The sequence below is a fragment of the Myotis yumanensis genome, unplaced genomic scaffold, assembly GCF_028538775.1.
Source record: "Myotis yumanensis isolate MYYU_CA2020_CCGP unplaced genomic scaffold, mMyoYum1.0.hap1 SCAF_5, whole genome shotgun sequence".
Taxonomy (NCBI): Eukaryota; Metazoa; Chordata; class Mammalia; order Chiroptera; family Vespertilionidae; genus Myotis; species Myotis yumanensis.
The window spans coordinates 81,224,421-81,247,521 of record NW_027223756.1 but is presented as its reverse complement, the minus strand read 5'-3'; the positions used below and the strand labels follow the sequence as shown (position 1 = coordinate 81,247,521).

Sequence of the window (23,101 nt, the reverse complement as noted above, 5' to 3'; positions counted from 1 at the left end):
TCTCTCCTCAGCCCTAGGTGCTGCCCAACCTGTCCCCATCACCTCCCTCTCTCCGCCTTGCTTACTCTGCTCCAGTTGCATGGGTCTTCTCGCTGTTCCTAGAACGTGTTAGACACGATCCAGCCCCAGGACCTTTGCACTAGCTGTTCCCTTCTGCTTAGAATGTCAGGCCCACAATTAACCTGGTGCCTCCCTTCCTTGTCTCTTTCACACCTTTGATGAAAGTCACTTCTCAGTGAGACCTTCCCAATGGCTCTGAAATGGCAACACACGAACGCATGCGTGCACATCCTCCTTTTCTGCTTTATTCCCCGCCTCATGCAACTTACTGTCTAGAGCACTGTATGTTTTGCTTACTTATTCTGTTATTGTCTCTCTGTCCTCCACCCAGCCTCCCCTACACACTAGAACATCAGCTCCACAAGGGCAGGATTCTCCCTTATTTGTTCGCTGCTGTGGCCTCACTCAGTACAATGACTGACACAGAGTAAGTCTCAATGAAAGTTGGTGAATAGATTAATGAATCCCCATTTGGCAGATGAGATAACTGAGGCTCATCGAGGAGGCATCGCCTGCCTGAGGCCACAGAGTAGGAATGAGGAGCCACACACCAGCTCTCTGGACTCAAAGGACATGCCCCTGTCCACTGCATCCCTGTCTCTTTGAACCGCACCAGGCTTCCCCCTGGTGTCACACAGAACCATGATGGAGGGCTTGGCATGTGACAAGAACCACATGTACCTTCTCTGCCCAGCAGCCTTTGCGAGGTCATGGGCTGACTCTGGCCAGGGCTCCCAGGTCACCAAGGGCAACAGAACAGATGGCCTCATCTGGGCTAGGGGAGGAAGTTCCTTCCAGAACTCAGGGTGATCAGCTGAGCCTTGAGACTCCTTCCCCCCAGTCATGTGACACCTCAAAGTGGGGGAGGGGGTTGGGGATATGACTCATCAGCCCTCAGGGCAGGAGCAGGGCCAGTTGAAAAGAGGGGGCTACCTCGGACAGCAGGAGTGTCTGAGGTGAGACCACCAGAAGAACTTCCCGGTAGCCTGTGACATGGGAGAAGGTGGCAAAGCACAGGAGGACCTTTAAACAAATATAGGCTGGGTGTGTGAGCACATTTCCTCTTTGTTGGGGGGCAACCCCTTCAGCTCCCCTCCTCCTGCCACCAGAGTACAAGAATCCGGCTGGCATCTTACCCACATGCAAATCAGCACCCTGGCACTTCCCTTTTGCCTGCAGGTCCCCATCAGTACAGCGGGTCCCCATCAGTACAGCTCCTGCCCCAGACACAGAAAGAGCTGGAAAGGTTAGCTAGTTCCCTGCTCGCCTTCAGGGAACCAGTGGGCAGGGAGAGACCCCTTTTGGTGGCTGTGGTGGGAGCAGGAGAGGGGACCCAGAGCTGAGCACACTGCGGCAATCAGCTCCCCCACCCCCACCCCAGCCCCAGGGAGAGGCCGGAAACAGGAAATGCCTGTTACCAGGGCTTGCCGGGGAGACAGAGAAAGGGGGGCCCTCTGCCTTCAGCCCTTGAAGCCCCTTAATCTTGAAACTGCAAGACTTCACCTTGCAGACCAGAGAGGGTGGCTGTGCTGTGCACCCTTTTCAAAGCCTGTAAGCTGAGGTACAAAGCATAAACTCACCGTCCTGGTCTTCAAAACCCTCCCTGCGCCAGCCTGTGTCTCCTCTCCCCACTCCTGCCACCCCAGCACACACCCAACATCTCAAAGACAGTCAAAGGGGTCCCAACAGACTTCCAGCACAACGGCTGCAAGCGGAGGGACCCTGGATGGGTCTCTGCACCTTCTGGTGCCTCAGTTTCCTCATCTTCACATAGGGAATGAAAATACCATCAAATGAATCTCCCCCCTAGCACCTGGCCCACTGGGCAGAGTCGTACATTCATTCAGCAAGCATGTATTGAGTGCCTACTGTGTGCCAAACCCTGGAGCCGGTGGTGGCCAAGACAGAACCCTGTCCTCGCAGAGCATATACAGTCTAGTGGGGAGACACACTGAGCAGATTTTACCACAATGGGCTGTGTGCAGAAAAGCACAGAGGGCCGCGGGATCTGGTCCAGTGGGAGGAGTGTCTGATAAAGCCCAGGATTAAGAGATGGATGGCAAAGCAAAGAGGAGAAGCCGTCCAGGCAACCCTCGCACGCTGCTGGTGGGATGCCAGAGGGTGCAAGCACTTTGAAAAAAACGATTTGGTGGTTTCTTAAAAAGTTAAACATGCACTACCATGCAACCTTAAGTTCATGTTCATGTGGAGACCTGCACACAGATGTTCCTGCAACTTTATCTATGAGAACAAAAACTGGGAGCAGCCCAGTGTCCAGGCAAAGGGAACAATAAGTGAGGGGGCTCTGAGCATCCAACCACCCCCTTCCTGGGTCTAATCAATAGTTATTGAGCATCTACTATGCTCCAGGTAGTGGTCCAAGTGCTGGGGATACAGTTGTAAGAAAAAGAGATTCAGATCTCTGCCCCTGATATTCTGGCAGAAGGACACAAGCAACATATTATATGCATATGAACATAGCTTGTTAAGAGGTGGTGAGCGTTAAAAGAAGACAAATTGTGTTACGTCCACAGAATGGACTACAACTCAGTGATAATGAGTGAAGAAGTGACGCACACAACAGTATGACGAATCACAAAAGAATTATGTCTGTCCAGCATGGCTCAGTGGTTGAGTATTGACCTACGAACCAGGAGGTCATGGTTTAATTCCCGGTCAGTGTATGTGCCCTGGTTGTGGGTTCAATCCCCAGTGTGGGGTATGTAGGAGACAGCTGATCAATAATTCTCTCTCATCAGCACAGGTGCAGATTAGAAGGGGTCATGGGGGGAAAAAGGAACATCTGTAATATTTTCAACAATAAAGATTTTTTTAAAAATAAGTGAATAAACCTTAAAAAAATGTAGTCGCTTATGAGAAAAGGTAGGAACTGGGTATGTGTGGGTATCTGAGGGACAGGACTAGAAGTTAAATTTTCCCTGTATGTCTTTTTATGCATTTTAATACTTGAATGATATGGATGCATTATTTAACCAAATCCTATATAATAAAGTGCTAATATGTAAATGGTCGTCGCACCCTCATGCCATTGTGCTGGGACTAGGGGACCTGAGGCTGAGCCCCCCACCTGGTGAGGCTTAACAGGGGGCCTGAGGCTGCACGCCCCCCGCCCTGCAGGGCTTGACGAGGTGGGGCCAGCTGGGTCTGGGTCTCGCGAGATTTTGAGGTGCACGTGGGTGGGCATGGACTTGACTCTGGGTCCTGCAGCACCCCCCAGACTCTGACAGGAAGGAGATTGTCATATACATTTTACTAATTTTCTTTCATCTCTGACACTTTTATTATAGAGAAAGGGCAAATAGCTATATTAAAACATTTTCTCTAAGTAATTCCCTTTTAATGTGCACGAATTTCATGCACCAGACCACTAGTTGTTAAATAATCTAAAGATTCTATTGGGCTCTCTGCCCCCTGGCACAGGCTTCTTAACCTCAGCACTGCTGACATTTGGGGCAGGATAATTTTCTGTTGTGTGTGGCATCTGTGGGCTGTTGAGCAGCATCCCTGGCCTCTATCCACTAGACGCCAGCAGCATCTCCTAAATGGGGGACAAGCCCTAGCTGGTTTGGCTCAGTGGAGAGAGTGTTGGCCTGTGGACTGAAGGGTCTCAGGTTCGATTCTGGTCAAGGGCACATGTCCTGGCTGTGGGCTCGATCCCCAGTAGGGGGTGTGCAGGAGGCAGCTGATCAATGATTCTCTCTTATCATTGATGTTTCTATCTCTCCCTCTCCCTTCCCCTCTGAAATTAATAAAAAAATATACATTTTAAAAAGTCTAATATTGCATGATTCCACTTATCTAAAAGATGCAAACACATCTACAGTGACCCAAAGCAGATGGGTGATTGCCTGGGGATGGCAGGTGGGGGGACGGAGAGGGTGAGAGGAAGACATTTCGAAAGGGTAGGAGGAACCTTTGGGAGGGGATATGTTCACTCTTTTGTGTGGGGTTTGCTTCACATGTATGTCACAATTTATCAAATAGTGTATTTTAACTATGTCATTTGTTGTTTGTTAATAAAGCTGGGTGTTTTGGGTTTTTTTTTTAAGTCAGTGGGAGACCAGATACCTGTTGTCTTTCCCCTAAAACTAAAAGCTTTAGGGGAGCTTTTAGGGGATGGTAGGGTGGGAAAGAAGGAATAATGTAAACCATCATGGGTCAATAATGCAAACAGCACTCTCCTGTCACATTTTTGTTCCTACCTTGATAAAATATACTAAATTAGAGACAAATATGTGCTCTTTCTGTCTGAATACATCTTAAATTGGGAGGAGGGGGGAGAGAAGGTGTTCCAGGCAGAGGGAACAGCATGCGAGGGGGCTCTGATCATCCAACCACCCCTTCATGGATTCGATAAGTAATTATTGAGCACCTACTATGCTCCAGACACTCATACAAGTGCTGTGGATTCAGCTGTGAACAAAAGAAGTACATATCCCTGCCCCATGAGGATGACATTCTGGCAGGAGACAGACAACAGGAATATGAATATAGCTTGTCAGAAGGTGGTGTTAAGGAACAAAAATAAGTAGGAAGATGGGGTAGGGAGTGCCAGGAGGGGGTGCAATTCTAAATAAGGAGGTCCAAGAAGCCTCATTGAAAGAGTGACATTGAGTAAAGGCTTAAAGGAGGGGATGATTCAGGTGTGTGTCTGGGGGAACAGCATTCCAGGCAGAGGGAACAGCCAGTGCAAAGATTCTGAGGCTGGACCCTGCCTTGCGTGTTCCAGGAAGAGGTTGGAGGCCAGAATGAGAAAGGGGGAGTGAGAGTGTGAATGGAGGGTGGTCTCAGGTGCTTATTTATAAACACCGGCCATGTGGTCTAAAGGGCAAGTGTTGTCACCCTAAGCATCCCACCATTCTGCCATATCTCCCAGAATGCCTGCAAGGGAAGCACAAATGGTTGGCAGCTTTTTAAGCATTTTCTCCAACTCCCCCTGGTCCCTGCTCAATCACAGATTAGCCTGAAAGCGACAGCCCCACATCCCTGGGAGTGCTTGGATGCCGTGCCCATCTGGGGGTCATTCTAGGTCCCCAGGGCAGACAGGCACAAGACAACCACCCCAAGGTGGAGTCCTGGAGATGCTGTCCATTGAGGAGCCATGAAGGTGCTACAAGTGTTCAGCCTGCGCTAGAGGCGGCTTGGGGGAAGCCGGGGACATAACCATGGTAGGCAGGTCTCTGATAGATTGTATGGAGGAAGACCGATCAGCTGTGTGCTGGTGGCCCATGACAAGGACAGTCCTAAGAAAGAAGGTCTGGATTGGCCTGCTTGCTCTCGGATCCATTCTGCACCCTCCCTCTGCTTTGCTCTGTAGTCAAGGGAACTACATTTCCCAGGCTTCTTTGCACCTTGGCTTCCAGGTAGGTTCAGCCAATGCGAGGCCCAGTCAGGAGACCAGAGGGTGGGAGGAAGAGAGAAGCCAGGGTACTTCTCCCTCCTTTGCTCTGCCTCTTCCAGCAGCCAATAGTCTATTCCATGGCTTAGTTCCCTGAAGACAGCTGTTGCCCCAGGTGGTAGTTCTCATTGAATGGCCCTGGACCCAGGTCACACCACTTCCTTTATTGTTCCACCTGCTCAGTGGCTCCTCTCTTAATGTCCCCCACCTGTCTTCTCAGCTTCCCCTTCACTCATTAGCCAATTCTCTGAGTTAAACCCTCTGTTTGAGAGACCTAAGATGATTTCTGCCTTCCTGGCTGAACCCTGACCAGGAGAACCAGAAATCTGAATCCAAGTCTATCTCCATAACCCCCTGAAAGGCTCATATGTCCCCTTAGAGAGGCAGAATTCATATAGTATGAATTCTGGTCGCAAGTTTTGGGGGCCTGGATACTTGGGTTCAAACCCCAGCATAGCTACGTATTCACTCAGGCAGCTAAAGCCTTCCATGTTTCCGTTTCCTCATCTGCGAAATTAGGATAACATGTGACAGGTTGTGCTTTCCAAAGATGGCCACAAAAATGTCGGCCATCCAGCACGCTGATGCTTGTCACACTCCCATCAAGAGGTGGAGTCTGACTCCTCTCTCCTTGAATCTAGACTGGCCTCAGTGACTTGCTTCGTCACTAAGAATGCAACGAAATAACACTGCATGATCTCCAAGTAGGTCAGCAGAAACCTTGCAGCTTCTGTCTTAGTCTTTTTTTTTTTTTAATTGATTTTTAGAGAGAGTGGAAGGAAGAGGGCTAAAGAGATAGAAACATCAATAAGATTGGATGCCCCTTGCACACCCCCACTGGGGAGCCCGAAACCTGGGCATGAGCCCTGGCAGGGAATTGGAATGGTAACCTCTTAGTTCCTGGGTCGACGCTCAACCACGGAGCCACACCAGCCGGGCTGTCTTGGTCTTTGAGGAGCAATTGCTCTCTCTTCATGCTTCTCCTCAAAACCCAGCCCTTATATTATGAGGAAGCCCAAGCCACACAGAGAGGCCACTTCCCAGTGCTCCCGTCCACAGCTCATCCCAGGCACCTGCCATGCCAGTGAAGAATTCTCCAGATGATCCCAGCCCCCAGACAGTCCAGGTTTGTCACCACCAAGCCCCATCTGAATCCCTGACAGAATCTGTAAGGATTATAAAATAGTTGTTGTCTTACAACAATATGTTTGGGGTGGTTTGTTTCACAGCACAGAAGTCCCCCTTCTCCACGGTGTTACTTCCTGTGGTCCTAGTTACCCATGGTCAGCCACGGTCCAAAAATATTAAATGGAAAATTCCAGAAGTAAGCAATTCATACATTTTAAATCACATGCCATTCTGATATATGTGATGAAATTTTATGCTGTCCTGTTCCATCCAGCCCAGGACATAAATCAACCCTTTGTCCAGCACAGTCACACTGTCCATACAGTACAGAAGATACTCTGAGAGAGACAGACCACATTCACTCAACTTTTATTACAGTACTAGTGGTTCAGTGCACAAAATCGCACACAGTAAGCCGCCCGCCACTTCCACAGGAGCCTGAGGGGAGGGGGGGTGGGGGGGGAGAGGGACCGAGCGGTGCTCCATGCATCTCCTGGTGACCGGTCCCACATGCAGCCCCGCCCACCCACACATGCCTCGCTGCGCACGCAGCCCTGCCCACCCATGTGCATCTGCTGTGCATGCAGCCTCCTGCTGATCGGTTGTTACGCTTGAGGGTGTGATGACCATTTGCATATTAGCCTTTTCTTATATAGGATACTATTATAATTGTTCTATTTTATTATTATTTATCGTTGTTCATCTCTTACTGTGCCTAATTTATAAATTAAATATTATCATAGGTATGTATGTACAGGAAAAAATATAGTATATATAGAATATACAGTTTCAGGCATTTACTGGAAGACGGGTGTCTTGGAACATATATTCAACAGATAAGGGGTGGACGACTATAATAGATAACTGAGAAATAATGGTACCTACTCCATGGGTTTGTTGTGAAAGTAAAATGAGTTAATAAGTATTAAGTCCTTAGAACCCTTGCATATAGTAAGTGCTCAATCAACAGAACCTGTTTCTGTTGCTATTCACTTACATTTTCTGAATCAAATCCCATGCACTTCATTAAAACTGTGCCAAGACCTCAACGTGGATCCGCTTTCCTCTTCGAGCCTGTTGGCACTACACCCTTCTAGTTTTACTCCTGAGCCACTGAATTCTCCTCTTCTGACTTCTTGCTGCCTCTTCCTTCTCTCCCTGCCCCCTCAATGCTGCTGCTCCCTAGGGCTCAACCTTCAGGGCCCTGTCCTCCCTCTCTCACCTCCCTCCCACGATGAGCTCACGGGCTCCCAAGGACTGATTTCCCAATCACTACCAGGTACTGCCTGCAGCGCTTTACAACTATTCGCTCATTAAGCTCTTATAACAGCCCTGTAAGAGAGGAGCTATCCTTATCCCCATTTGAAAGATGGGAAAACTGAGTTCCAGAGATGTTCAGTACCTCATCCAAGATCTCGAAGTCAGGATTGGAACCCAGACGCCCATGCAACGGGATTCCATGTCCCTCCAATAGGATGTCTCGGCCTCAGCACTACTGACTTCGGAGGGCTGTCCTGGGCATTATAAAATGTTTAGCAGCATCCCTGGTCTCTGCCCAGGAGATGCCTGTGGCACATCTCTCCCCCCAGTGGTGAAAACCCAAACTGTCTCCAGACATTACCAATGACCCCTGGAAGGACATTGTCTCTCCCCTATCCTGGGAACCACCTGGCTGACCACTATTCTGAGCTGCCTCCCAGCTCTAGTATAACACACCCCAATCAGAACTCCCCAAAACCGTTCCTCCCCCAGCCTTCCATCTTAGCAAATGATACCCCCACTCATGCAGGTCCTTAAGCTACAAACTTAGACATTATCTTGTCTCCTTTCATTCGCCCCCACCCTTCTCTCTCATCCCATGTCAGCAAATCTGGTCAGCTCAACCACCAAAATGTGAGCCAGACCCATTGTTTCCAACTCCTGGTCCAGGCCACCTTCATCAACCTCTTCCTCCCAGGTCTCCTTGCTGCCACCTCCATCACCCTTAAAGTCCAGGCCCCACAGAGCAGCTAGAGGGACCTCCTTAAATCAACCATCTGCTTAAACCCACCAAGGACTTCCCATCATATTTAAATTCTGCACACATCCCACAGCGACTCCCAAACCTCATTCCCCATCACTCCGCCTTCACTCACTCACCTTCCATCAGCAAATCCTTCATTCAGATCCTCCCAACCCCCGGGGCTGTTGCATGGCCTTTGCCTTCCCTGCCCCGTTCTTCCCAGAGCTAGCTAGCTTCTCCTCCTCCAACTCTCAGATTTCCTGGAAACATGCTCTCCCCCCTCCAGAAAGCATTCCCCTTCTTTTCTTCTTCTTCTTAACCCCTGGTTTTTGTCCGAAACATATTTTACAATGTTTCGTTGACTTTCCTGTTTACTATCTGTTGTGGGTTGAGTGGTTGCCCAAAAAGATATGCCCAACATCAAAACCCTGGAAAGTCTGAATGTGATGTTATTTGAAAGAAAAGGACTTTGCAAGATGCGATTAATAATTAAGTTAAGGATCTCGAGATAAAGCGATCATTCTGGATAATCCAATGACAAGCATTTTTTTAAGTGACGCACAGACAGACACGGAGGAGACAGCCACGTGAAGACAGACAGAGGTTTCAGGGGCGCAGCCACATGCTGGGGAACCACCAGGAGCTGGAAGAAGCAAAGAGCCGATTCTTACCTACAGCCTCTTGATGGAGAACGACCAACATTTGGATTGCAGACCTCTGGTCTCCAGGACTGCGCCATGACACATTTCTGTTGTTTTAAGCCAGGCAGCCTGAGGTACTTTGTTACAACAGCCACAAGAAACAATCACACTCCCTCCTCTGGTCCCCCCCAAGGCCATGAACTCAGGAGAGAGGAGAGAGGAGAGTTCATCTGACTCTACCAGTGCCTGCTGCTGACAGTAATATAAATGAATATTCTAACTCCAAGACGCTCTCGATCTCTGCTTTGCCATCACCTGTCAGTAAGTGTTTACATTGCTTTGGGTCCCCCTGAGATAGGAGGCTCATTCCCTCCAAAACAGAGTTTTTCTCACCCAGGGTTGACACTGCTCCCAGGACGACATTTGACAATGTCTGGGAGCATTTTGTTGTCACAACACCAGGGGGAGGTGGGGGCCAGGGATGCTGCTCAACATTGTACAATGCACAGGGTAGTCCCCAGGACAGAGCACATTTCAGCAGTGCTGATGACGGGGAAACCCTGGACTAAATTTAGTACTTAGTGACAATATAAACAGCAAATGCCTCCTAACATCTATTCCCCCTTCTTCTGCTAACAGCCCCTCAGTCTCCCCTTTGTCACTACCCTTCCCCTCCTCTCAGTCTAACTCCTTTGGGTAGAGTCCAGGCGGCCCCCTCTAGGAATCGGCAGGTGACCTCGGCCTGACTAATCAGAGCATGACATTCTCCTGAACACAGCAATTGGTTCAGGAACGGACACGTGACCTCAGCCTGGCCAATTAGAGCATCATAGTTTTCCTGGTCACAGTAACTGATTCAGGAATGTGACTTCAACCTGGCCAATCAGAGCCTCATATTCTCCCAGCCACAGCAGATGGTTCAGGAATGGACATGTGAACCCCACCAAAAAAATCATGTCCAACGAAAAACAGATTTGGGCCTGGGAGGCCTTTAAATCGCCCCTCCCACTTTCCATTAGACATAGAATGTAGGACTACAAATCTGGAGCAGCTGGGCACCCTTGTCTACCTTCATTAGGAAAAAGAATGGCTGAGAATAGAGAAAAACACCCAAAAGAGCAAAGTTAAGAGATGAAGGGTGGGGTGGGGCAGATTCTCTGATGTAGTGATGCCTGAGCCCCCCTGAATCCAGCCAGACCTGAAGGCGTTTTTCTCCCAGTAATTTTAGTTATATGAGCCAGTTTCAATGGGGTATTCTTGTCACAAGAGCTAAGATACTTGATTAAAACTTCTGCAGACTCAGCTCGGGATTTCCTCAAACCTTAAACTTCTCCAACTGAACATCCCTTATTTCTTCCACTGTTGCCCAAGGGACCTGACTCCCAAGTTTCTCCTAAAGCCCAGGTCACAAAACACCATCCCTGATATCAAAGTCCATCTCTGCACTGTGGTAAGATCTTTAAAAGGCCAGTTTTGAGCCCTAGCTGGTTTAGCTCAGTGGATAGAGCATTGGCCCTAGGACTAAAGGGTTCCCTGTTCAATCCCTGGGCCTGTCAGGGCATGTGCAGGAGGCAACCAATTGCTGTCTCTCTCACATCGATGTTTCTCTCTGTCTCTCCCCCTCCCTTCCACTCTTTCTAAAAATAATCAATGGAAAAATATCCCTGGGTGAGGATTACCAAAAAACCCCCCACAAAAATAAAGGCCAGCTGTGCTCATACAATACACACTCAGGTCTTGCGCTCTTCCTGGCACCATTAGCATTAGCAAGGGAGACCAAACAGAACTCCTTTTGGCTCCTTAAATATGCCCCAACTTCCCACACTCTATTAGCATGCCACTTCCTCCAGGAAGCCTGCCTGGTTTCTTCTAGGGGTTCCCTTCCCTCTGCTCCCACAATGCTCTGGGTTCCACCCATCACTGAATGTGTTGTAACTGCCTATTTCCTTGTCTATTTCCATGAGCTGCATGAGAATCTGTGTCTCATTTATCATGGAATCCTCCATCACCCAGCACATGGCCTAATAAAAGAAATGCCTGTGAGGTGGGTGGTATTGTCATTATTATTATTATTGTTATTATTACTGTTATCATCATCATTTTCCCCATTTCACAGATGAGAAAACCTAGACTCTTGCCCAGAGTCACATAACTAGGAACTTGTAGAGGCGTTTTGATCCTAGGCAATCCATACTCACCCACCACTAACCAACTACCACTAACCAACCATCAGAAAGCACTCAACAAGTGCCTATTACATCAAGGCTCAAATCAGCAAACTTTCTGTAGAGCCAGAGAGTAATTTTTTGGGTTTTGTAGGTCATAGGGTCTCTGTTGTGACTATTCAGCTAGCAAAAGCAGCTATGGCCAATATGTCAGCAGATGGGGTGACCGTGTATCAACTAAATTGTGTTTCTAAAAGGAGGCAGGAAGCCACAGGTTATAGTGTGCTGACCCCTGCATTAAATGAATGATGAATGATGAATGAGTAAGTAGAATGCTTAATAAATATTTAGTGAGCACCTACTTATGTTCTGGGCACTGGAGATACAGTTGTAGAACCAAACAGACAAAACGCCTTGCCTTGACATTCCAGTGGGAGAAGCAGACAATAAGCAAATAAGTAAAAACTATGATAGGTCAGAGGCTGCTAGGTGCTATGGAGAAAAATTAAACAAGGGAGAGAATGAGAATTGTATATGGGAATGGAGGGGGATGGGGTGCAATCTTAGGTATGGAAGCCAGGGAAGATCCCTCTGGTAGGAAACCTGAAGGAGGTAAGAGAACAATCACAGTGTATATCTGGGAAAAGAGGGATCCATGAAGCAAGAACAGCACATGCAAAGGCCCTGAGGCTGGATTAGCTTATACCTGGTGGCTCTAGGAACAGTGAGGAGGCCCATATGGCTGGAGTAGAAATGAATGAGGGGGAGAGAGGGAGGAGATGAGGGCTGAGAGGTAAACAGAGGACAAATCTGGGTCATGGTGAGGACTTTGCATTTCGCTCCAAGAGCAATGGGGAGCCATGGGAGGGCTGGGAGAGAGGAGGGACAGGGTTTTCCAGGCTCCTCTGTGAAAGCCCTGAAGAGTAACATTTCCCAGTATCGGCCCCAGGATGAGGTCAGTGAACAGAACAGAATGGAATGGAAAAGAATGAACAGCATCCGAGGTTGACCCTCCCAGGCTTCAGACGTGTTGAGATGATGTCTTCCAACCAACACAGCCCAACCCACACAGGCCATTCCCTTCCCCATGGCTTTGTTTCAGGCTCCCCTCATTCCTCATCCTACCAAGCTTGCCTGCAAAACAGCTCCCTCCAGACCCGCATCTCAGAAGCCAGCTAGGTTTCACCTTGGGTTTCTTGGGGCCAGTAACTTCTCTATAGCCACCCAACCCATTTCCTGGTCCATTGGCTTCCAGCTAAACTGCATTCCCAGCTGCTCTTGCAGTTGGATGGGACCTTGTGAGCGAGTTCTAGCCGGTGGAACAGAATGGAGGTGATGGTGTCCCTTCTGGGACTGGTCCATTAAAGCCTCCGGTGGTTTCCTTTCTCACACTCCTTCCTTGCCCTCTGGGTGAGTAGAGAGAACTCCCAGGGCTGTAGGGAGGATGGGGCCATGAGATGAAAGCAGCTGGGGTCATAGAAAAACTGTAAAGAAGAACCTTCTCCTCAAACCCTACTTGATCCAAGCTGGATTGTTCTGTGAACAACAAGTAAATTCTTACTGTCATTGAAGTGATGCAATTTGTCACAGGAACTACCCTCACATACCCTGACTCTACCACATCCTACAGCCCACTCAGACCCACTGAAATCAAATTAACCAGAAGAGTGACTCCCATGAATTTAGCGCTTGCTATATGTCAATCGCCGTGATAGGAATTTAACTTACCTTATCACATTTAGTCCTCACACAACCCTGAGATAAAGGTCCTGTCCACATGCCCATTTTATAGATAAGACAGGGCTCAGATAGGTTAAGTAATTTTTGTCTCCAGTATCACAAAGCTAGTAAGTACCTGACTTGAAATTCAAACCAGCCTAATACAGTGGAACCTGGTTTCTCAAATGTCTCCCATCTCAAACAATTTGCTTCTCAACCTGACAACCCTTTAAAAAAATAAAGTTAAAAAAAAAATACACACACACACACACACACACACACACACACACACACACTAGAGGCCCAATGCACGACAGCCCTCGCAGCCCTGGCTTTGTCCAGAAGGTGGTCTGAAAGGTCGTTCAGCTGTCCGGTCTAATTAGCATATTACTCTCTCTCTCTCTCTCTCTCTCTCTCTCTCTCTATATATATATATATATATATATATATATTTATTATTGATTTCAGAGAGGAAGGGAGAAGGAGAGATAGAAACATTAATGATGAGAGAGAATCATCGATCGGCTGCCTCCTTCACACCGGACCGAGCCTGCAGCCCGGGCATTTTCCCTGACCAGGAATCAAACCATGACCTCCTGGTTTATAGGTTGATACTCAAACACTGAGCCACTCCGCTGGGCCTGACAACCCTTTCATGCTCATACCTGTAGGATGAGTTACGCATCTCTCAGGTGACAAACAAAGGAGAGAATGCGCAAATATGAGTCAGTTCACCACTGTTAAAATCTCAGGATATTGTGCTGTGAATATTTTTGTGTTTCTTTTGCTGCTGCTTATAATTATTGTAAATTTTTCATTTTTTTACTGTACATTTCCTTTCCTTTTTGTTAAATTCTCATTTACATTTCATGTCCTTTTTGTTTTTAAAGTGTTTATTTATAGGTTAAACAGTACAATAGACATGTACTATATATAAGAGGTTAAAACAGGGAATTATTTGGGGGTCTGAAACAGATTAATTCAATTTACATTATTTCTAATGGGAAAAAAATGTGTTGGTTTTCGAACAGCCTTCCGGAACGAAATAAGTTTGAGGAAAGAGGTTCCACTGTATATAAAGAGCCATGGAAAATCAATAAGAAAAAACAGTCAACAGTACTAGAAGAAAGAAATAATGGGCACGTGATATGAACAAATATTCCACTGAGAGAAAATAAAAATAGCTCTTAAACATAGGAAAAGAGGATCAACCTCACTCAGAAAAAGAAAATAGAAATTGAGCCATAATGAGCTCCACTTATCCCCCAAGTTAGCAACCCTGAATGTGTGACAACAGAACAGTCTGTTAGCCAGGCCACAGAGAACAAGCACTCTTACGCATTGAAATCAGGGAAGATCTCTCTGATAAGAAAGATCTTACCAGATCTTTCCAGAGTAATTGGAACAATCCATATGGGAACAATCCCACATAGAGAACAATTGCCCCATCTCCAAAACACACACTCATTTACTCTGAGCCAACAAACCCTTCTGAGAATTTATCCCATGGATATACTTGTCCATGTGTAAGGATGCCACAGGAACATTTACATGTAGCCAGATACTTTTCTAGGTTCTTTTTTTTATAAATATATTTTATTGTTTTTTTACAGAGAGGAAGGGAGAGGGATAGAGAGTTAGAAACATCGATGAGAGAGAAACATCGATCAGCTGCCTCCTGCACACCTCCCACTGGGGATGTGCCCACAACCAAGGTACATGCCCTTGACTAGAATCGAACCTGGGACCCTTCAGTCCGCAGGCCGACGCTCTATCCACTGAGCCAAACCGGTTAGGGCCTTTTCTAGGTTCTTTACGGTGACTTGTTTATCCCTCACAACGATGCTTTAAGATGGGAATGTTTATCTCCCTTTTACAGATGACGAAACTGAAGCACAGAGAGGTTAAGTAACATGTCCAAGGTCACAGAGCTCAGGAGCGGAAAATGAATCATGGACGAGATCATTGATTGCAGTAAGCTTGTTAGAACAAATGCCAAGTGTCCATGGATGAAATAGAGGTAGGTTAGAGTAATTGTTGAATATAAGGATCCTGGGGCCAGGCTGCCTGGGTTCAAGTCCCCAACTCTGCCACTTTCAAATTGGGTGCCCTGGAGCAAGTTACTTAACATCTGTGTGCCTCAGTTTCTCCAAACGAAAAAGGAGGATAATAATACTTTCTACCTCACAAGTTGTGGTGGGAATTAAATGAGTTATTAGTAATGTATAGAGAGCATTTATACCAGGCATCAGTGAGCTTTTTCTATAAAGATCTGGAGAGTAAATACCTTCAGCTCCTCAGGCCAGACAGTCTCTGTCGCAACTACTCAACTCTATAGTTGTAGCTGAAAATCAGCCATAGACAGTACATAAATGAATGTGTGTGGCTGCGGGCCAATAAAACTTTATTTATAGGAACATACTGTGGACACATTCAGCCCTTGATTGTAGTTTGCTGTCCCATGGTTTAGGCTAAACCTGACACATACCATAATATAAGTGGTTTGTTAAATAAATGAATTATCTGGGAATATCATATAGCCATTTTCGGAAAGGAATGAGGACAATCTCTATGTATGGATTTGGTAAAATTCCCAAGGTGATTATTAAACTGAGGAAAGCAGGGTATGAGGCAGTGGATAGTATCTGCTATTTTTCATGTGAAGGGAGGAGTGTAATAAGTAAGAACATGAATTCTTTTTTGCTTATATTTGCATAAAGAAATTCTGGAAGGACATACAGTCAACTTTTAAAAAGTGTACTAGGGTTCCCTTTTCTCCACATCCTCGCCAGCACTTGTCGTTTGTTGATTTGTTGATGGCAACCATTCTGACAAGTGTGAGGTGATGCCTCATTGTTTTAATTTGCATCTCTCTGAAGATCAGAGACTTTGAGCAGTTTTGATTTGTCTCTTGGCCATCTGTATGTCCCCTTTGGAGAAGTGTCTATTTAGGTCCTTTGCCCATCTTTTAATTGGATTGTTTGTCTTCCTTTTGTTAAGTTGTATGAGTTCCTTATACATTTTGAATATTAACCCTTTATCAGATGTATCAGTGCCAAATACCTTCTTCCATACAGTGGGCTCCTTTTTCATTTTGTTGATGGTCTCTTGTGCTGTGCAGAAGCTTTTTACTTTGATGTAGTTCTATTTGTTTATTTTCTCCTTAGTTTCCTTTGTCTTAGGAGATGTGTCTATAAACATATTGCTACAAGAAAAGTCTAAGATTTTGCTACCTGTGGTTTCTTCTAGGATTTTTATGGTGTCCTGACTTACATTTAAGTCCTTTATCCATTTTGGGTTTATTCTTGTGTATGGTGTAAGTTGGTGGTCTAGTTTCATTTTTTTGCATGTATCTGTCCAATTTTCCCAGCACCATTTATTGAAGAGACTGTCTTGACTCCACTGTAGGCTCTTGCCTCCTCTGTCAAATATTAATTGAGCATCATGGCTTGGGTCGATTTCTGGGGTGTCTATTCTGTCCCACTGATCTATATGCCTGTTCTTGTGCCAGCACCAGGCTGTTTGGATTAGTGGCTTTGTGGTGTAACTTGAAATCTGGTATTGTGATTCCTCCAACTTTGTTCTTTCTCAAGATTGCTGCGGCATTCCTGGGTCTTTTTTGGTTCCATATAAATTTTTGGAGTGTTAGTTCTAGATCTGTGAAATATGCTGTAAGTATTATAATAGGGATTGCATTGAATCTATAGATTGCTTTGGGTAGTATGGATATTTTAATGATGTTAATTCTACCAATCCATGAACACGGTAAAGGGAACCCTAGTGCACTGCTGGTGGGAATGCAGACTGGTGCAGCCATTATGGAAAACAGTATGGAGTTTCCTCAAAAAATTAAATATGGAATTGCCATTTGACCCAGTGATCCCACTTCTAGGAATACATCCTTAGAAACCCAGGACATCAATCAGAAAGAATATATGATATGCACCCCGATGTTCATAGCAGTGCAATTTATAACAGCTAAGATCTGGAAACAGCCCAAGTGCCCATCAGTAGAGGAGTGGATAAAAAAGCTGTGGTACATTTACATCATGGAATACTATGCAGCAGTAAAAAAGAAGGATCTCTTATGCTTTGAGACAGCATGGAGGGACCTGGAGAGTATTATGCTAAGGGAAATAAGCCAGTCAGAGAAAGACAAGTATCACATGATCTCACTCATATGTGAAATCTAAAGAACAAAATAAACAGATGGACAAAATAGATCCAGAGACATAGAAGCATGGAACAGACTGTTGAATCGCAGATGGAAGGTGGAGGTGGGGGGTAGGTAGGAAGAAGTTAACCAAAGAACTTGTATGCATATATGCATAACCCATAGACACAGATAATAGTGTGGTGAAGGCCAGGGGTGGGGCACAGGTACAGATTAGAAGGGGTCAATGGGTGAAAAAGGGGGCATCTGTAATACTTTCAACAATAAAGATTTTTTTTAAGTGAATAAACCTTAAAAAATTGTAGTTACTTATGGGGGAAGGTAGGAACTGGGTATGTGTGGGTATCTGAGGGACAGGACTAGAAGTTAAATTTTCCCCTGTATATCTTTTTATGCATCTTAATACCTGAATGATATGGATGCATTATTTAACCAAGTTGTTAAATAATCTAAAGATTCTATTGGGCTCTCTGTCCCCTGGCACAGGCTTCTTCTTAACCTCAGCACTGCTGACATTTGGGGCAGGATGATTCTCTGTTGTGTGTGGCATCTGTGGGCTGTTGAGCAGCATCCCTGGCTTCTATCCATTAGATGCCAGCAGCATCTCCTAAATGGGGGGCAAGCCCTAGCCGGTTTGGCTCCATGGATAGAGGGTCAACCTGCAGACTGAAGGGTTTCAGGTTCAATTCTGGTCAAGGGCACATGTCCTGGCTGTGGGCTCGATTCCCAGTAGGGGGTGTGCAAGAAGCAGCCGTTCAATGATTCTCTCTTATCATTGATGTTTCTATCTCTCCCTCTCCCTTCCTCTCTGAAATCAATAAAAGTAAATAAAAACTAAAAATAAATAAAAATAAAAGGAGGTCAAAATCGCTGTGGTTGAGAACTACCACCCTAGCCCAATTCCTACTTGCATGTTATGCTGCCCTCCCTCCCGTTACCTCACATCCTTTCTAAAAAGGCTTCTTAGGAGGGTTTATCAGGTATCAGACACTGCCATGGTAAGTAGTGCTGAAATATCATAAGAATCCACCCCAAAAAGGTGACGTTTTCATTTACAGTTCACCGAGGGGAAACCAAGGCTCAGGGAGGGGAAGCCAGGAAGTGGTGGCACCAACACTTGAACCCACGTCTGGCTCCTCCAAGCCACCGCCCCCTAGCCCACTCTCCTGCCCGCTCCCTTTCCTGCCTGTGCCAGCGGCACCAGCGTTCACTGAGCTGGGGACCTTGCCATCATCTTGGCCCCAGAGCCTGTCCCCACCCCAAGTCTAATCAGCAACCATGTCCTGGTGGATCTTTCCCACAATGACTGTCACATTCATCTCTTCCTCTTCACTCCCTCAGCCTTCAAGTTTCCTTCATCGCTGCAACCCAGAATGTGGAGTCTCAGAGAAAGAGTTGGGTTGAGCTCCAGGGGCAGAGTGGGGCTGTCTGGTCATTGTGGCCGCTTATGACAGTAGCATCCATTCTCTCTGGGCCTCAGATCTGAGGGACCTTCCAGCTTGAAGATTCCCTCCAATCAGACCTCACCCATGAACCATTTCCACCAGCCAGGCCACTCACTGCCCTGCAGTGCAGCACAGCCTGTGTGGGCATTCACCCTTTCCGACCCCAGGGCCTTTGCACTGGCAGCACCCCCTAGCAGAAGCACGGCTTCCCCAGACCCATATGGCTCATTCATTCCCTCACTTTCCCCAGGTCTCTGCTCCAACATCACCTTATCAGTGAGGCCTCCCAGACACCCTGTTCAAAAGTGCGGCCTGATACGCCTGAGTCCCCTTTCCTGCTTTGTTTGTTCCAGAGTACATACTACCTCCTGACAATTTATATGTTTCCTTCCTTATTTGCTCACTGTCGGTCTCTCCCACTAGAATGCGGGCTCCACAACAACAGGGGTTTGTGTGTGTCCTGTTCTCACTGTCTTGGCCCCAAGAAGAAGTCTGGCATACATTGTAATTGTTGCCAAATGACTGAGTGTTTAAATATGGTCTTCCCACCCTCTTCCCTGGAAACAACTGAGGAAAAGCAGAAGAACTATGAAAAGAAAATGAGAGAAACTGGGAAGCACCCCAATTCCAGCCTCCACACCTTTATTTGTGCCATAGCCCCCTCCCTCCTCCCACACCCTTCCCTTTTCTCCCTCGGCCCTTCTACATCCCATGGTCCTGGCTTCCATCTGTTAACAGACAGGGACATGCAAACCTAGAGAGGTTGTTCTTTTGGCACCTCCCTCTGGCTCAGTGTTTCAGCTTCCCACACACATCCCCACCGCGAACGGGGCATGGGGCTGAGCTCTGAAGAGAGACAAAATGAGCAGGGGCAGGAGGGTGCAGAGCTCCCACACGGGAAGGATCAGGGAATACACCTGCACAGACTGGGGCCTGGCACAGCTGGGTGCAGGAATCCAGAGCAATGAGAAAGCTCCTATTCACTCTTCAAAACCCGGTACAAATGTCTCATCTTGGAGAAAGCCAGACTCCCCCAGGCAATGTCTTGTCTTTGCTACAGGACCCCCCGCCCAGAGATTTGTCCCTCCACCACAGTCCTGACAACAAGGGGCTGCAGGTGTCTGGTTCCGTGTCCCCGAGTCTCGGAGCACCTTGAGGGTCAGGCCTGGGCCTGGGTTCATGGCATTGCCCAGAACATAGACATAGGATGGTCCCTGGAGTCCCCACAGCTGCTCTCCTAAACATTATTGCCACATCCCTCTGCTTTTCATCAGAGGGCAAGCTTTAGGCAAGCTGCATGCAGGGTGGAAGTTCATCCTTACGTCTATCCACTTTGCCATTAGCTGCTATTAAGCCTCAATGGGGACCCTGCCTCCCTGCTGATCTGAGGCCTGACAGGTGGTAATGCTACTTCCTCGTGTGCTGGAAGGAGACAAGCAAATGTAGGCAATTTTGGGATGGCAGGTGTCAAGAAGAGCTGGCCATGGGGGAGGGGTTCTCTAGAGCTCCCTCCTTCCATCAAGAAATCCTGCCTGGGCTAGCAAAGGGGGCCCACCCACCTCTCCACCCAGGGGCTCTGTCCCTAGGAAATGCCCCTAAGGATCCCCATGGGCCCACTCCCAGAGCAGTCACTTCCCCTCCCCCCACCTGCACATGGCAGTCAAACCAGAGAGGAGGCTACGGATGCCCCAACTACCCCCCTCTCCCATCACCCCCAGCCTACAGCTCCTCTGGACAAAACTTTCATCCAAGCACAGAGACTAAAGCCTGGCCTATGGGTCCCCGTGGACCTCCATGGCAGGTGGGGCACCCCCAGCCCCCACCCAGCAGCATACACCACTTCCACCCAGCACCCAGGCGGCCATAGAGAACCAGAGGAGGTGCTACGGAGAGAGCATCCAGTCCTGTTACCTCCCCCACCCAACCGCATTCAAATAGGGACTTGAATGTGTTTCCTGAGCCGGGGGCGGTCACAGTCAAATCTGCCTCCTTCTGGACCCTCAGCCTTCACAGAAATTGCTACTGTGACAGAGGAGCTATTCCTAGGCTCCCAAACCCCAGAAGCCACCCTCGGGGGCTCAGGACCAGGTCCTGCCTCAATGTCCCCCAGTGGATGGAGGAAGCCAGGAAGAGCAGAACCCGAGGTCACAGGCCCCCATCTGCCCCAGGCCCAGGCAGGAAGCCAAGGGGAAGGAGATGTGAGGGGAAGGAAGGGGCCCAGGGGCCCGGAGGAGGAGACACATGTGGGGAAGGAGGGCCCTCCCCCATAGCCAGAATCTGGGGGCAAGGGGTCTAAAAAAACCTTAAGCACCCTGTTGACCAATCAGGGGATTTCTAGGCACCCCCTCAAGACTCCCAGAGGATGGCACCTGGGGCCTTGAACCCCAGGGAAGTGGGCCTGGGGCTCAGGAGCGGCTAACCCCCAGCTTGCCAGTTCACAGCCTAAAGTTGGGCTCATTCTGTGCTTACAAATGCATTCCTGATAACCTTTGGTGGGTCACCCCAGAATTTCAGTGTTACCATCCACACTACCCCTTCCCCCACCCCCTCCCCTAAGCCAGCCGCGGAGTTGACATATGACCCAGTGCCGGCCCAGAGGCACAGTACACTAACCCAGCCTGGAATGCCCACCACTTCCAACCCTGGGCCCGGCAGCCCGCGGTGGGCTCACCTGGGACATCTGGGGACGCAGGTTGACCTCGCGTAAGTTGATGGCGTGGGGCTGCAGGTTGTTAAGCAGCTGGCAGAGAAGGACCCCATCCCGCAGGGCTTGCGCCAGCTCGCACACCTGGGCCCCGTCCCAGGTCACGCGGTGGCTGGGCGGCAGCACCCGGCACTGGATCAGCCAGTGGGTACACTGTCGCCACAGCTCCATGGCGGCTGCTTTCCCGGCCCGGCCCGGCCCGCGCACCCTCACAGCCTCCGCCGCCCGCCCGCCTGCCTGTGCTACTAGCTACCACTTCCTCTTCTTTGCCTGTAACTGTCGCAGGGAGAGGGGGTGGAGGAGGAGGAGCCGTAGGGGGTGGGGACGGGGTGGGGGGGTAGCACCTGCAGGCCAGCCCCGCCTAGCCCAGCCCCTTCCTCCCCGGACCTCTCTTTCCCCCACCAACACCTGGGCACCTGGGAGGGGAGATGGGGCTGCCGGTGGTCAGGCCAACAAGTGGTAGAGCTACTTCCTCCCCGGACCTCCATAGCCAACCCTTGAGCAGTAACACCTCAAAGTACTCAAAATCCGCCCTCTGCTCACCCCTCCCCTCTCTGCCTCCACCCTGGTCCAGCCCCATCATCACTATCCTGGACCAGTCTAGTCTCCTCCGCCCAGGTCCCTGAGCTCTCGCCCTCTTCCTCCAGTCTATCCTCCCCACCACAGCCAGAGGGCGCCTGGGATCACCTGAGTCAAGTCGGGTGTCCCTCCTCTTGTCACATACCTTCCCCTTTGGGGGAAACGTCCTCCATGCAACCCACAAGGCCCCATATGACCTGCCCTCCCTAAACTCTCCTTGCCCTCAACCCCTCCACACCCCTCTCTCACTTGCCACACAGGCCTCCTGCTGTTCCTCCAACAAGCCAGGCCTTGTCCTGCCCCAGGACCTTTGCACATGCTCCTCCCCCTGCTTTAGGCAACTTCATAGCTAGTTCCCTCACCACCTAAAGGTTTTTGCTCAGTGTCACCTTTTCATGAAGTCTTCCCAGACCACCCTATTTTGAATCACAGCCTTTCATCCCACCCGATCATACCCTATCCCTACTTTAAGCCCTGATCATCATCAAACCTGATATTTTATTATACTTATTTATTTTATTTCTAAATATATTTTTATTCATTTCAGAGAGGGATAAAGAGGGAGAGATAGAAAAATCAATGATGATCAGCTGCCTCCTGCACGCCCCATACTGGGGATCGAGCCCGAAACACGAGCATGTGCCCCGATTGGGAATCCAACCGTGACCTCCGGTTTCATAGGTTGACGCTCAACCACTGAGCCGTGCCGGCTGAGCTATACTTATTTCTTTATTATCTATTTAGAAAATAGTCTTTTGTGTGCTGCTGGACCCCCTCCCGCCCCACCCCAGCACCTGGCACATATACATGCTCCATAAATATTTGTTGAAGGAGAATAAACAAACAAATAAATGGTTGAGAGCTCTATTGACACCACCTCTGACATTTATCCCAAATCCATCCATGTATCCCCATGGTCACTATCATCTCTCTCTTACAGGCTTCATTAGTGTCGTTCGTTGACACGTTTAGCAAACATTCACTGTCTCCGTAGCCCTTACCACCTGAAATCATCTTGTCTATGCGTTCTCTCGCCCCGCTAGGTTGTGAGTCGCCTCCCCTCCC

At 48.3% G+C, this 23,101-nt stretch overlaps 1 protein-coding gene across 1 annotated transcript in view; it reads right to left on the bottom strand.

The window, feature by feature from the left end:
• The window catches only part of VAV1 (vav guanine nucleotide exchange factor 1), a 56,647-nt gene extending 34,979 nt beyond the window's left edge, over nucleotides 1-21,668 (bottom strand). The window contains exon 1 of the mRNA XM_070415961.1: nucleotides 21,425-21,668. Within this exon, the coding sequence (XP_070272062.1) occupies nucleotides 21,425-21,628 (204 nt within the window). The 5' untranslated portion in view covers nucleotides 21,629-21,668. The remainder of the gene's footprint in view (nucleotides 1-21,424) is intronic.
• Nucleotides 21,669-23,101: the final 1,433 nt, after the last annotated feature.